Source organism: Balaenoptera musculus, chromosome 12 (assembly GCF_009873245.2).
Source record: "Balaenoptera musculus isolate JJ_BM4_2016_0621 chromosome 12, mBalMus1.pri.v3, whole genome shotgun sequence".
Classification (NCBI taxonomy): Eukaryota; Metazoa; Chordata; class Mammalia; order Artiodactyla; family Balaenopteridae; genus Balaenoptera; species Balaenoptera musculus.
Window position 1 is genome coordinate 39,137,049 of NC_045796.1, and position 17,062 is coordinate 39,154,110.

General features: G+C 34.4%; 1 protein-coding gene across 1 annotated transcript in view; it reads left to right on the top strand.

Annotated features, from left to right (window-relative positions):
- Window positions 1-17,062, top strand: part of TRDN (triadin) — a 370,489-nt gene that overhangs the window by 117,186 nt on the left and 236,241 nt on the right. The window contains exons 8-9 of the mRNA XM_036871396.1: window positions 8,292-8,474; window positions 14,430-14,489. Coding sequence (XP_036727291.1) covers window positions 8,292-8,474; window positions 14,430-14,489 — 243 coding nt within the window. The remainder of the gene's footprint in view (window positions 1-8,291; window positions 8,475-14,429; window positions 14,490-17,062) is intronic.

Below are 17,062 nucleotides of genomic sequence, written 5' to 3' on the forward strand. Positions count from 1 at the left end.
AAAGATTACATTTTGAGTAACAGGTAGCTGGATGATTGTAAGCATTCAGCATTTCCTTTACATAAAATTTAATTTGGCCTTACATTTAAAATTTAATATCTAAAAGAATAATAAAACTGAATACTTAAAATAATAGAGCAGCTCCAAATGTGAGAAGAAAATGAAGAGCTTTCCCATATGTGGGGGGCAGAATTTTGGCCCCCATTACCTTCATCCCTTGGTGGCATCCCCTTAGCTAGGTTACATTACATGGTAAAAGGAGTTTGCAGAAGTAGTTAAGGTGGGTCTAAAATACGGAGATTATCCTGAATCATCCAGGGCTCAATGTAATCTCGCGAACCTTTAAAAACATAGAGATGTGGCAGAAGAGAAAGATTTGAAGTGTCAGAAGGACTTGGGCCCCCACTACTGGCTTGAAAATTGAGGGAGGTACATGGAAAGTGTGAGAAGGGAATGAATTCTGCCAACATGTTGAGTAATTGTGGAAGCCAACTCCTCCCCAGAGTATCCAGTAAGAAATGCAATTTGATTTTAACACTGTAGACCCTAAGCAGAAAACCTATTTGAGCCACATTATGGCAAGACTTTTGAACCATGGAAACCAGGAGATATTAAATGGTTGCTGGGTTAAGCAGCTAAATTTGTGGTAGTTACTATAACAAGAGGAAACCAGTACAACATATCTGGTTTACAGTTTGGATCAGTATTACACCTTGAATTTAATTTTAGAACACTAAAATTAAGGATTTCTTTTTCCAAGAAGGATAATGCATCAACTTGATCAATATTTTAAGCATTGAGGGCCTTAACTGTCTTGATAATACACCAAAGAAAAAATCAGTTAGAATATCAATGTCATGTTATAAACTTTGGAAGATTACATCAGCTAGTTTTTATTCTAAGTTTGTCTACAAATCGTTTGATGTTAGAAAAATACAGGTTCTGATAGTTCAGTCTTATCTACTAAATTCAAATTGCTTCCTCATATTTTATTTATATATATATATTTTATTGAAGTATAGTTGATTTATAATATTGTATTAGTTTCAGATATACAGCAAAGCAATTTAGTTATAAATATATAAATATTTTTTTCTGATTCTTTTCCATTATAGGTTATTATAAGATATTGACTATAGTTCCCTGTGCTATACTGTAAATCCTTGTTTATCTAGTTTTTATATAGAGAAGTATATCTATTAAATCCATACTCCTAATTTATCCCTCCCCAACTTCCCCTTTGGTAACTATAAGTTTGTTTTCTATGACTGAGTCTGTTTTCTGTTTTATAAATAAGTTCATTGGTATTATTTTTTAGATTCCATATATAAATGATGTCATACAATATTTGTCTTTTTAATATTTTTATTTTAATTTTAATTAAAAATTTAATGTTTTTTATAGAAGTATAGTTGATTTACAATATTATATTAGTTTCAGGTATACAACATAATGATTCAAAATTTTCATAGATTATATTCCATTTAAAATTATTATAAAATATTGGCTATATTCCTGTATTGTATCCATGTACCTTATTTACTTTACACATAATGGGTTGTACCTCTTACTCCCCTACTCCTATCTTGCCCCTTCTCCCTTCACTCTCCCAACTGGTAACCACTAGTTTGTTCTCTATATCTGTGAGTGCCCCACATTTTGTGTTTTTAATGTCATGTTTTACATCTTCATGCTTATACCTTAACCATTTATTGCAGTTATAGATGAATTTATGATTTTTTTGTTTTTTAATCTTTGTACTAGCTTATTTAAGTGGTTGATCCACAGCCTTTACTATACATTTGCCTTTACTAGTGGGATTTTTCTTTTCCTATAGATTATTATTTCTTGTAGCTTTTTCTTTTCCACTTAGAGAAGACCCTTCAACGTTTCTTTTAGGGCCTGTTTAGTCTTGATGAACTATTTTAGTTTTTGCTTTTCTGAGAAGTTCTTTATCTTCCTTCAATTGTAAATGATAATCTTGCTGGATAGAATATCCTAGGTTGTAGGTTTTTCACTTTCAGCACTTTAAATATATCAGGCCATTCTCTTCTGGCCTGCAAAGTTTCTACAGAAAAATCAGCTGGTAGCCTTATAGGGATTCCCTTGTATGACTCTTTGTTTTTTTCTTGCTCTTTTAGAATTCTCTATCTTTAGTATTTTCCATTTTAATTATGATATGTTTGGGTGTTCATCTTCTTTGGGACCCTCTGTGCTTCCTGTACTTGGATATCTGTTTCCTTCTTCAGGTTCAGGAAGTTTTCAGCCATAATGTCCTCAAATACATTTTCGACCCCTTTCTCTCGTCTCCTGGGACCCCTATGATGTGAACACTGGGTTGTTCAATGTTGTTTCAGAGGTCCCTTAAACTGTTCTCATTTTTTTAAATTGTTTTTCTTTTTGCTGTTCTGATTGGGTGATTTCCATTATTTTATTTTCCAGATCTCTTATGCATTCTTCTGTATCACCTAGTCAGCTGTTAATTCCTTCTAGTGTGTTTTTCATTTCAGTTATTATATTCTTCAGTTCTGATTGGTTCTTTTTTATATTTTCTAGTTCCTTGCTAAAATTATCATGGTGTTCATCTATTCTTTTCACTAATTCAGTTAGCATTCTTATTACTAATGCTTTGAACTCTTTATCTGGTAATATTTATCTCTGATTCATTTGTTATTTTTCAGAGTTTTTTTCTTGTTCCTTCATTTAAAACAAATTCCTCTCTCTTCTCAGTTTTCTCAACTATCTCTATGAAATTAGGTGAAACAGTAACCTATCCCAGTCTTGAAGGGGTGTCCTTATGTGGGAGTGCCCCTATAGTCTGCATGTGCCAAGTGGCTTTGGTGGGAGGGCTGGATCTGACGTGAGCATGAGTCTCATCTTCCCCCATGGTGTGCTGGCAGCTCTCACCATGGTAGGATGTGGAGCTGTAGATGGAGGGTCTAGGGCCAGAGCCAGGTGTGAGCCTGGGCTTCTCCTCTGTTCAGAGGCTAGCACCGCCATACTGGGGACTGGATCAGGTCCCAAGTTGCTGGAGGAGAAGCCCTGATGTTTGGGACCAGGCTGGCTCTGTTCCCTCTAAGTGTGTGCTCTCCCTGCTCTGGGCACTGGCACCTTCAGCACAGAGCGGAGCAGTGCTGCAGCAAGAGGGGCTGGAGTGTGTACTCAGCATTATTCAGGGTGCAGGCTGGGGTAGTCCCAGCACCAGTCAGAATTCTGGTCCACTCCCCATCTGCTGCCTCCATAAGTGCCAGGAATGACTGCTGTCACCCAATTAAGATGAGCCAGCTCTATCCTTTATAGCCATGCACTCTCCTCAGCTGTGGCAGCCTTTGCCCTAGGGTAGAACTGCACCACAGCGCAAGCTTGGCTAGAATGGGTGCTCAGCTTAGGCTGGGGCATGAGCTGGGGTAGTCGCTGGAAACCGGCTAGAATCCCAGACGGTTCAGTTTGCTTCCTCTGCTTTGTTTCAGGAGTAAGTGAGCATGTGTGTGCTCTTCCAGAGCAGAGTCTAGGTTGCTTACAGCCCTGCTGTCAGTCCCACTGGTTTTCAAACCAGCTAAGGGGACTGGTACTCCTGGTGTCGGACCCGAGGACACACTGCAGTGACTGATGTGTGTTTCGAACTGGTCACTCCCCAGGGGGGAATCTGCAAGCCTAGTTAATCCTGCTCCTCTTCTGTGTCCCCTCCTAGAAGTACAGGTCACAACCTAATTGCTTCTCTTCCTACCTGATTTTGTGTGTATCTTTCTTAGAGGCTTGGTTGTAAAAAAGTCTTTCTGCCAGTCTCCAGTTTGTTTTCAGTAAGAATTGCTCCACATGTAGATGTATTTTTGATGTGTTCATGGGGGCAGGTGAGCTCTGTGTCCTCCTACTTGGCCATTTTATCTCCTGCTCCCTCCTCGTATTTTAAAATATAGGTTTTATGTGATCAGTGTATTTCAGAAATCTAGTATATTTTCAAGGTACTAAGCATGTAGATAAAAATTGGAATGTATTTTCAAAATTTAATGTGTTTATCTACACAATGTAAAATAATTAGATATTTGAGGCAGATATATTTTTTACTAAATTTTTCCATGAGGTAACCAAACATCATTTTATTGAAGTTAAGATGGATGAATTGAAACTTAAAGCTAGTAGGGATGTTAGAGATTATCCCAATTAATTACCTAACTTAACAGATGAAGAAATTTACTTCTGGGGAGAGAAAACAATTTGTCCAGATTATAAAGCTAGTATGTAATTGAACTAAGACAAAACCCCAAGTGAGTATAAATCAAGTATTCTTTCCAAAGATAATTAAATAAAGTCCTTCAAGCATCCATTATTCCTTCAACAAATATTTATTTAATACTGTATTAGTTATTTCTTGATGTGTAAAAAATTACCACAAATTTAGTGGCTGAAATCAACACACATATATTATCTCACAGTTTCTGTGGGCCAAGAATCTGGACATGGCTCAGCTCAGTCTTCTGCTTTACAATGTCTCACAAAACTGAGATCGATGTGTTAGACAGGGCTGCAGTCCCATCTGAAGTCTCAGCTGGGGAAGAACTATTTCCAAGTTCATTTAAATGACTGTTGGCAAGATTCAGTTCCTCAAGGCCTGTTGCATGAGAGTCTCAGTTCTTCCTGGCTTTTGGCAGGAGGCCATCCTCATTTCTTGCCACGTGAGTCTCACCAATACTGCTGGCTTCATCAAACCCAGCAAGAGCGAATCAGCTAGCAAGCGAGCAAATTAGCTAGCAAGACAGAAATAACAATCTTATGTAAAGTAATCATGGAAGCCACATACTGTGGGTTAGCAGCAAATTCATAAGCCAGCCCATATTCAAGGGGAGAGGATTATACAAGGGTATGAATAGCAGAAGGTGGGAATCGTTAAGGGCCATCATGAGTCAGTCCGGCCTGCCGAAAATCACAAATACTTTAATAAGAATATAAGTGAGAGAGGGAGAGAGAGAGAGAGAGAGAGAGAGAGAGAGAGAGAGAGAAAGTTAAGCAATTGGTAGTTCCTTAATGAATGAGAGTTGAAATGGGTTATTTCCTAACTCCAAAAATGTATAGTATGTTACTATGTTTATTGGGTAATGCGGTTTCCCTACTTTAAGACATTTTGATTCTGGTTCAGATGCTAACAGGTATTACTAATTCCAAAATTGGATCAAATATGCTGATGTCATTCTTTTGGTTAGACCATTTGTTTTCCATTTGATAAAAGTCATAAATTAAGTGTCTTCCTAAACTGAGCTGGGTGATTCAAACATGACAATTATTTTTTGCTTTTTTGTTCCTAAATGAACTCCTAAGTGCAAATGTCACTTAAATTCTTTTTGAGAAAAATCAGGAAAAGTATTTGGCACAAAATTTAAGAACACCTACCCAGTTTGATAAAAATAAATATAAGTTGAGTGTTGCTTTAATTTTATGGTATTTTCCACATTATATCCACATCATTGTTGAGTTCTCACCCATTTTTGTTTTTAATGTGAGGCAACATTATCTGTTTCAACGATGAAGATCACTAAAAATGTCTAAAATAGATAGAGAAAATTTTGTGATTTTTATACTTAAAACCACTGATAAAAATGAATTTGTTTTAGATGTAGTCTTGTGTTTAAGAAAATTACCTTTTCTCACTTATAAATTATAATGGCACTAAAAGTAGATCTTAATTTCACATATCTTTAATTTCATAGTACAAAGCTAAGGTTAAATCAACTGCTACCTACAAGAAGTGGGTAGGTGCCATTTAGGGTAACCAAAATAATAATTTCACACATAAATAGTATAAGCAAAAAAACAGTTGGCAAATTTTCCAGGTTGTTTCAAGCCCATTTCTAAACACATATTTACATATGTAATCTATATGCCAGTATGTTGTACACATGATCTGGATATAGTGAAACATTTACTGTTTTCTCTTCTTGATCAAAATTGTTCATTCATAAACATTTATTCTTTGTTTTCTCTGAAAAAAGAAATGTCTTTTTCTTTTTCAAATGTCTCTGAAAAACATAATGTCTGTGCTAGACATTATGTTGCTACAAAAATGAATAATATAGTTCCTATCCTCAAGTTGCTCTCAGTCTGGTAGGGAAGACAGATATGTGAACAGCCATCTGTAATACAAGATAAATAGTAGGGAATAACGTGTACCTAAAAAAAGTTGAGACAAATTTAATCTTGGGTGAAGAAATGATTAATTCCAATGGCAGAGTCATTTGCTGCATATGAATTGAGCACAAAGGAATTTAATATGTGTGTAAAATATGAAAAACATAGACAATATAGCTTGGTAATATTTGACATGTGGAAAATACATGAGATATTTTAAAAAAAAGAAAGTAGTCTATTGGAGGAAGAAACCTTTGGGAAGATGCTATGAGAGGAGAAATGATGAAGCCAGGTATCTCAGGGTTTTGTGGTTTTGTTTTGTTTTCATTTTTTTAAAATTGGGTATCACAGGCTTTAGTCAACTCTCCTCAGATAGGAATACGGTCCCGCCAATCTTCAGAGCACTGGCAGCAGGCTCTGAGCCTAGGTCATGCTAGGCTCTCTGGAGGGGTTTGTTAGATGAAAATATGTGGATCGTATGACTCTGAGGTGCTATTGGCCATCTCAGAGGAACTTTCTCTCCAAGCAGAAGTGAATAAATATTTTGGTATGGGGTCCTGGAATGATGTTGATTTAAAGTCATTTGCACAAAGCTGATGGTTTCAGTCATAGAAATGTATGTGTCTGCTGTAGGAAGGAGCAGAAAGCAGTAAAGGAAACTTAGAAAAGGTTTAAAGGGAGTAGAAGAAAATCCCCAGTTGATTGTAGTCACAGAAGCCGCAAAGATGTTGGAAATTTGTGGAGTAATTGGGTGATTCTTCTATGAGAGTTTTATGGTCAGTAACTTTGGGAAACAGTGGGTAGCATAATCTCCCTCCTTGAAGATTCTTAATGCACTTTAGCTTTGAGAAATTCCATAGTAAAGAAACCAGTTTAGCTTAAGTGTTTTCCAATTTATTTTGATTGAAGTATCCCCTACCCCTAACACAGCATCAAGATTTCCCTGCAAAGTTTAACAGTGCTTTGGGAGGTGTTAGTCCATTCAGTTAAATGCAGTACCACAGGTGATATTGTGGTTTCACAAGCATCAAGCATTAGCATTTTCATCCTTCTCTTTGCAGTACTTCATAATATTATCTTGTCTTAGTCTCAAATCCTAGCTTAGTGTACTAAAGTCAAGAGACTTGATTATAATATTTTCTTCAAATTCTTCAACATGAGTGACAATAACGGCTACCCATTATATGGGCAAATGACGTTAGAGGGTCCAACACTATAGTAGACTTACTATGAAGTCTAGTGATTATGTGTGATCCCATAGAATAATGTCCAATATGCAACCTCTATTATAAACACTTTCCACGAATGTGTACTATATTATTATTGCTTTTTTAAAATAATTGAAAGATTCGCAGACTGATTAGTTCACATTCCCAGTTCCCTTCCCCCCAATACATGTAATAATATCAGAATAAGAATATGAATGTATAGAATATATGTATCAATTCATATATATTCACATATATGCTAATTTATAGCACTTTCTGTTTTCTAGGATATATTTAAGGGCTTTAAAAGTCACCTGAATTATTATTTTTGAATTAAGATAAGCAGGAGCCAACATCTTAATTTTGCTCTCTTTCCATCTCTTTAAAGTCAAATCATTAGAGACTGAATGTCTGAGTTATCCCTTAATGGATTTTATTGTTTTGTTTCTATTAGTCATTACCAGTGCAAATAATTTTACATTTGCCTTCATAATAGTTACCTTTAAAAAATATTGTGTTGACAATTCAGTTTCTTGAATGACTTTTAAGATATTTCAGTTGTGGACAAAAATGATCATATCGTTTTAAAAGGTCTCTTATTGGGCTCTTTGGTATGGACATGGCTTTTCACTGAACATGTCTATATATATACTTCCCTCCAGAATCTAAATGCTTCCTTGTTGATATACTTAGTTCCTGACTACCTAAAAACTAATGTTTTCATGTACAAATTAAGAAAGAGTCCAACTTTCAAGTTAGTTACATTTTTTTAGTACTCTAACATGCCACTTCATAAACTATATAAAAATCAAATGATAGTCACAAGTATTTATGTCAGTGACACAATTTTTTTGTTTTTCTGTTCTTTCTTTTAAAAGTGTTCTTAACAACCAATGAAAGATGAAATGCTGCATTGGTTAAATATATATATATATAATTCAACTTTTCTTTAACTCCATACAGAAGAGAAGAAACCTAAGACTAAAGAAAAGACTGAAGAAAAGATTAAAAAGGAAGTGAAAGGTGCAAAACAGGAGAAGGTGAAGCAAACAGCTGCAAAAGTAAAAGAAGCACAGAAAACATCACCTAAACCCAAAGAGAAGGACAAGAAAGACGCTGCAGTGGTGTCCAAGCATGAACAGAAAGGTAAACATTCAGAGGAGGTGGCCAGAGGTTCTAGGAGAGTATTGGGCAAGAAGCAGATGCAGTGAAATTAAAAACTGAAAAAAAACCAAGATCAGACTTTAAATGGGAGTAAAAGACTTGTATAAGTGAATATACCTGAAAGGAAATACAATAATTTGGGAATTAAAATTTATTTATAGAAATACTAAACTGTGTTCACATATCTAAAGATGCATTTTGAAGCATTTTTAAAAGAGGATTTGAGTTAGTATCTGAAGTTATTTAAAGGACACATACTCTTTGTCCTTTGTGTACTCTTTGAAGAACAGCAATCCAGGAAACTGACAATTCTCAAGGAGTTTATTAAGGGGTGTATGTTCAAATCATATAGAATAAGTATCATAAAAAGTATCCATACATTCCTGTAGCTCTGCAAGAGCATATAATTTAGAATATACATTGAATTATTAAATCCAGTTTGTCCGATGACTAAATTTATCACCTTAGAAAGCTCTGTATCTTACATATTGTGCTGCTTTTCGATAAGAGTGATGTCAAACTTAACATACGTACTTCACAGAAATAGAGCATTTACATGGAGGTGGAATGTAAACCTGATATTCTTTAAAGAAAGGTGCTTGTAAGCATAAAAGGGTGGAGTTTTAAGAGGTCAGCTGAGGGCTGTATTGTCACACACCTCCGGCCCTTGTTGAATCTTTCCTTCCCTAAATCCACTCCTGGCTCCAAGTTGCTACACAGTCCTGAGCTTCCCCACACAGAATGTGGGATCTGCTCTGTATAGACTACTCCTATAAATGTTTTTTAGGGGTGTTGCAAAATAAAATTTGTCCTTATTCTGAGAGTTTTAATAATTTTATTTGAGGGCTAAAATTAAGGAATTGTTTCCATAAAATTTGCATTAAAGAAGTTAAAAATATTGTTACTGAGTAAGCTATTTAGACAGTGAAACTGATAATTTTCCCCACTATAAGGTACAAACAAGATATGAAATTTGCAATCTATACTCTTTTTGTTTAAGATTCTACATACAGGTGAAATTATATGGTATTTGTCTTTGCAATCCACTCTTGTATATTATCTTTGAATCACTTTTTCCCCTGAATTCACAAGTAATATTTGGAAATGTTTATTTATATGAGGGAAAAGGTGTATTTTTTGAAAATGTATTTTAAAAAGGAAAAGAAGGACGGAAAGAAGAAAGGAAGAGATTTTTTTTTTTAGTAGTCCACAAAATTTTTAATTTAAGTAATCTTCTTTTATTTCAAAGTAATACTGATATTTAAAGCATATGAGTGGAATTAAATCTTTGGAGCCCAAAAACCTTTCTTCAATTTTAAAGATGATTATATTGCCTTGAATCAATTAAAAATATTAATTATCATCTCTAACAAAGCTGTATGTTATTTATGCAATAATTTGGGTAGGAAAAATATAGTAAATAAAGAGAAAATATTTTGAATGGACTATTTTATTGTGATAGAAGACAGGAAAATTAATCTTCTGATTCACTGATATGCTTATTTAAAATTATTATCAAGATCGTAAAATACTTCGCATTTTAGATTGCCTTTTAAAAAAGAAAATAATCACACAAAAAAAGAAAATAATCACATGAAACCAGACTAAACGTACCAAGCATATTTTTATTTTTTGTCCATAAATACAGTATGTAAAAATTCATTCCAGTTATATATGGGAGTACCAAAATACTTATCTAGCAAGTAGGACTATGAATACACTTTTGGATGTTCATTCTTAGTATCTTAGTTATTTGGGGGCCATATTTTATTGATGAAGACACGTCACTAAAATATTTCCAAATAATATGTATTTTCTGGGTCACATATACTATATTTTATTCCTATCAGTAATCAGTATTGAAGATAGTGTTATATTACCTTTCTATTTTCAATCTACTGTTTTCATTTTCATATCAAGAGCTATTTATCTGTTAAAAGACATTCAGATATCACTTAGAGTTAAATAAAAGCACAAATGTGATTTTATCAGCTAAACAAATGCATTTGCTAAATTAAGGCTCTCTACTGAGAAGAGCTACCATCAATTAGATAAATGTATTATTAGGTAAATAATGAAAATGTTACCTCAAATAGCTGACCAGACACATAAATATGTCATTTAAAAAAATTTAAGCTATGATTTAACAGCATTTGTTTATAAAAAACCTAATCGCATTATAGTTTTAACTCAAACATGATAAAGACATAGTGCTTTCTAAATAATCTACTCGTTAGGTGACTTTGATATTGAGACTCTTGTATTGATGATTTAGTAAAATTGTTGAGTTGGTTCTCCTTTAGGCAAGGGATTATTTATTTGCTTAGACCTAATGAATTTGTTAAGTTAGACCTAGTAAGTTAGACCTAATGAATTTGACATTCTTTTCCTATAGATTCCTATAGATTCCTAATAGTTCTTCTTGAATAAATAGCTTCTATAGGTCTTTTATTCACTGGACACAGATTTTTACATGCAGCAATACACTTATTGGCAATTATTTTATTATATAGTATACATGCATATACATTCATATATGGTTATTTTTAACATTGTATATATAAACACTATTTCTACTAAAGCATCAGGAATAAGGTTCATATATATGTACGTGCTTACTGTAAACTTAAACACACTCTTATATATTACATAATCTGGTTTTTATGGACCATTCTTAATCTGTTTAAAGTAGGGTAAGAAGGGTCAGCACGATCAAGCATCGCTCTCTGATTTTCTGGTGGTCTATGGCAAATTTGTGGGGAAGGAAAAAATCAAACCTCCCCACTGCTATGCTCATTCTTTCTTTTCTTCCTTCTTATTTTTTTTTAAACAACTATTTGTGGCAAGCAGAGAAATTGTAGCTAATGTGAATCTGCCATAGAGCACCAGACCACATATGCCCCATTCTCATTAGAGGTTTTTTAAAATTTATTTTCTGTTAACATTCTACACCCTGAATGCATTTTCTCTCAGCTGCTACTCCACAGGGAATACCAATAAGGCAGCAGCTGAATGACATCCATCACTGCTCCCCGAGGATCAGGAAGGGGAGGCATGGACAGCATGTGGCATTCCTAGAAAGATGTTCATTCGGGAAAGAAGTACTAAGAAGTGGTGATGAGATATGAAATTACCTTATGTGAATTATTGTCACATAACAATGAAAGAATGATAGAACAGTTCAGATTTTCTTTAGGAAAAAAATGTCCTGTTTGAATATCTGAGTTGGATTTAAAGAAGCAGTTCTTTAAAATGAATTTTCCAAAATCAGGAAGACTTGGTTTTGCTTTATCCTTAGACAGGTGTAGCAGACACACTGGGGACTGCCCAACACATACCTGCCTAGAGTTCTTACACATTGTTAAGGTCAACACACAAGACAGGTGGAAATGGGCATCCTAGTTTAAAATATTTAAAAATTCTTAACTTTGGGAATTCCCTGGTGGTCCAGTGGTTAGGACTCCATGCTTTTACTGCAAGAGGCACAGGTACTCTCCCTAGTGGGGGAATTAAGATCCTGCATGCCTGTGGTGCAGCCCCCCCCCCAAAAAAAAGAAAATTCTTAACTTTAAATATTATAAAAATACTCTCTATCTTCCTATTGATATGTTGGTGCCATTAGAATGCAACTTCACAGCATTATTTAAATATAAAAGAAACCTCCTACGTGGTGTAACTCAATTTTCTAGATTAAAATTATTAACCTTCTTTGAGTTCATCAGAGATTTTCTTTTTTAAATTCAAAACTTGTAGGACTACTGGTGCATTAATTAAACAAATGACTTTGGATCCAGAAAATATTGGTATAAGAAATATAAGCATTTTACTTTGGTAATAATTTGGTAATAGCGTCATTACACTCTTAGCATTCAGTTAAAGAAGAATCTCTGAAGCATGAAGATTTTAATTAATTCAATAAACTATTCCACATGTTATGTATATAAACATTCTGTCACAACTTGGGGCAGAGCACAATATTTCATTTTGGGGGATAGTCCAAACCCTTCAAATTTCAAGAAGTCCCTGCATTCTAAACTTCTAAGGTACATACTTTCTCCATTGCTGTTGCTGAGGGCTATGGTACCACTAGAAACGTTGTGAGAAAAGTAATTTTGAGCAATTTTAGATCAGTGATTCTGAAAGTGTGGTCTAATCTGATTCCTCTGGGGAGTTAGTGAAAAATGCATATTCCTAGGGTCCAGACCCATCGAATTGTAAGGTTTTTTTTTGCATGACTAGGCCAAAAAATCTGCATTTTAACAAATTCCTCATCTTTTTGATATTTAAATTGCCCTTTGAGAACTACTTCAAGTGTTGTAGGAAGGGCACATCTAAAATGATCAGTCACATTAACTACTGAAACAAAGGGGAAAGCCTGCCGATTTTAGGAAGTCCTCCTTGCCCAACCTCAAGTTTGCCATTTAAGGGAAATGCAGTTTTTCATCTTAGAGTCAAATGGCTCATTCTACAGTTTTGCTAAGGAAAAGGGTTATGCCCAGAAAAGAGAAAATACTCTCTACCTTAATCCTCTCTCCTGTATCATAGGATTCCCAGGTCCTGGGATCAGAAACCCCTGTTATTACTGCCAGTACATTGAGGAGCAAATAAATTCTTGGACTGACCTGAGAGCTAACTCCCTCCCACTCCCCACCTCGCACGTGGGAAAGTGTGACCCAATTCAACAATCAAAATCCATGTAAATTTTTGAAAGTTTATGAGTTTTGGCCTACTCATTTAGGTACTAATGAAAAGAATTATATTTTTACATCTTCTGCAATAAGTACGTTTTTTTCAAAGGTGGAGTCTCATAATAAAATGGATTACTCTAAAAGTACTGTAAATACTCTAAAAACAATGAGGTTTACAAAAATCCTTGTGTGTGTATTTATATAGTAACAGGTTTCGTTATTTCATAGGTTTGATATACATAATTTAAAGCACTTAAGGGTATGTCATGTTGTATAAATTCAATAAACTCTCTTGATCCTAAAGCTGCCTTTGGATTTATTGAATTAATAAGATGCAGGCTTTATATAAAAATAATAATAATAATAATAAGATGCAAGCTTTAAAGAAGATACGGTAAAGCTTACAGAATGATTCAACTGAAATTTGGATTGGAATGACCTCAGCAGAATCTAAAGTTATATGAAAATTTAAAGTTCAGTGCAATGTCTTTAATTTAGAAGGAAATGAAAAAACGAACTCCCGAAATCATTTTTGACAAAGTCTGCCTCAAAAGCTCAAATCCTATGCTGTTTCTCTTTTTTTTTTACTTTTTCCATGGACCATATACTAATCAAGATCATAAGATGATCTTCTAATAAAGATTACCCAATCAATTACCTTAAGAATGATGTTACTTAGTGCTGTTAAGTCTGTTCTTCTGGTTTTCCTCTTCTAATTGAAGAGAATCTCCACGTAGAAGACCCCTGACAGGTTGCAAAGGGGTTAGCCCTCCTGCTTGCCTTTTCAAGAAACATTCTGTGGCTTCATTTAGACAATGAGGTGAAGGGTTGGGAGTGAATATTTGGTAAAACATTCCAAGTTGGAAACAATTTCCTCTTGTGAAACTTCTGTTTCATTGCTGGAAGTATATATACAGACAATGAGAAAAATTGCTTAAATATGATGACTAATAATAAATTTGATGAAAACGGTTTTGATTTTTAAAAACAACCACTACAATATTACTCTGAGCTAGTCTGTTTCAATTTTTAAGGTTATTCTCTTTGTATGGAATAAATGGAAACTTAAGTTTATTATTTTTCCCGCATGTTCATATATGTGCAAATTATTCCTTCACAGAAAATATTGTAGTAATTAAAATAGGATTATGCTACTTTGTTTGTTTTGTTAAGCCATCTTTCCCTAGGAAAAAAGAAAGGTGTCAATGACATTTTTTTCACTGCTTTTTTTTCTTTCTACTTTTGTCAGATCAGTATGCATTCTGTCGATATATGATTGACATATTTGTCCATGGGGATTTAAAACCAGGTATTCAAACAATCCTTGTATTTGTCTGTTTTAATAGTCTGTTTCTAAGGTTGTCTGTTTTTTGTGTACTAAACTGTTATGCTCATTTTTAAAAAATATTTCATAATGCATGTGCAGATCTAGAATAAAACCAATGAAAACCAGAAGTAATAACTGGCATTAGGGCCTTTAATATTACTTGCTACGACTGCATGGCCTGTTGCAAATGAAGTCGGTTGAAAGCAAAAAAGTGCTAATATCTTTATATACAAAAAATGCTAATATCTTTAATAATATCTTAGAGTGAAGAGGTGAATCATCTTATTTTATTCTTGGTAAACTTAGACTAAAAGACATGTGACAATGAAAGCATTCTTCTTTTTTTGGTAGTGAACACAATTCCTATTAAAATCCATCATATTTCAAATATTTAATCTCTTTTGATTTTCTCACTTGCATATGATCTTGGGTTAACCACTCCAGAGAACTGCTATTGATGGAGATAGTCAACCTTGGAGTTAATAGTCAACACAGTGGGGAAGTATTTTTACTTAAAGGAATTTATCATCTCTCCTGTCTTTAAATGGTGCCCAGAGTTTAACAGGGGATTCTTTACTAACATCTTAATTAAGAATTAATTTGATTGCTTGTACTCTGCCTTTTTCAGATTTAAAAACTGATAGTCTATGTTCATGTTTGGGGAAACATTTCTAGGAAGATGGTATTGTTAAGGGAGGAACTAATTTACATTAGAATAATTGAAGCTGATTGTTTAAAGCAAACTATATTTTGTTTTCTTAACTATTTTTATGGAAATCGTTCTAAAATGTACGGGCATGTTATATCTAAAATATATATATGACACATCTAGGTCCTGGAAAATTAGAAGATCGTGAGAACTTTGGCTCTCAGGAAAACTTAATTTTAGTAACTTATTCAAGTTAATTTTCCTCCTCCTCCACTTCTTTTTTTATTTTCTTATCCTTCTTTTTTAACCTTCTTATTGGGTTAGAAACTGAAATGAGGAGAAAAACACTGGAAAATAAAATTACTCATTTGGTAGAAATGATTAATGTTAACGTATGTGTATAGTATCATAATAAAATTAGATGGAAGCATTGAGGAAGGTAGTTTAATATAGTGAAAAGAGAGGGCTTTGGACACAAATACAGATATAATTCTTGACCCCATCCCTTTCTAGCATTGGACCTTCAGCAAATCATCGAACTCCATCTGATCTTCAGCGTTCATACATTGGGATTACAGTAATGAACTTACAAAGTTGTTGATAAAGCATCTAATAGATGCACAACAAAGTGCTATTATAGCTTTATTCTCTAATTCATTTATTTCACCACAGCCCGTCTGGGCGAGCATCCCACATAAAGTGAACGTATCAACATTGACAAGTCCCTATCTCTATATACCATTAACTCAGTTTTAGGTAGCAGGTTGTTGCCCATTTTGTTCAGCTGTGATGGTTTAAGACATTCATACTCTAAACATATTTTGCTTTTTTAAGAGACCAAATCTTGAAGATATCAATTAACTATTTACTTACACACAAGATGAATCTATGTTCTTGATGAGCATGAGTTTTTAAATTCCATCATCTGAAGAAAATAATGTGGTCTTTGTCCCACTTAAATTATTCATAGTAGCTACTAATTGATTATACAATACAATTTCTAAGAGAATCACAAGGCACAGTGCATTAACCGTGCATTATCACAGGCAGTGAGGGATGTTCACAGTTTTGGAGTCACAATGCCATTCGTTTCTTTCTGAAAATTCAACAATGGATTAAGGTCAGAAGGACCAGAAAAACTACCTCTGCATGAGTTAAGGAGAATTTTGCTGTTGTTGGGGAGGAAGGAAACTTTCCTTTACCCTCCTAGGTTCTTCTAGCTGCTATAAGCATTGAATTGACATGAGAGAGCTTAACAGGAGAAAATCAAATTATTTCATAAGCATAGGAACCCTACACGAGAGGGTCAGAGACAGAAAGGTACAATGAGGTATACATTGCTATCCTGAACTCAGAAATGAGATAGGGGCCCGAGGCTCTCAAAGGCAGGAGCGTAATTCACAGGACAATTTTAAAAGGAGCAGATATCGGTCAATTAGATGTTTGTCCTGCCATACAGATGGGGCCACTTACATAAAGTTCTGGTAATAACTTTTTTTTTCTGGGAAAAATCCCCAATTTAAGTCCTTGTAGGTAGTTAAGGGAGGGGAAGTAGTTTCTCTTGAACCTGTAGGATCTCTGTTGCCCTAGCTCAAAATAATCCATGTGCCAAAGTGGCACATCTTGGAGAGGTCTGTTTTGAACCCCCAGGGTTCCCTCCTTTGGAACTTCCCCAGGAAGGTTCACAGTTCAGAATTTGAGTTGGTAGATTGCTCTATCTCATTGAACCAGTCTCTTGGTCCTGAGAATAGGTCATCTCAGTTAAACAGTTGTGTCTCATATCATGAGGCTCCTAAAGTTAGGCCTATTGTGAAAGCAATCAGATATTTAATAAGAGACAAGTATATAGAAACAAAAGAAAAGTAATAGTGATTGGAGTAGACTATCAGCCCAGTTTCTGAATGCA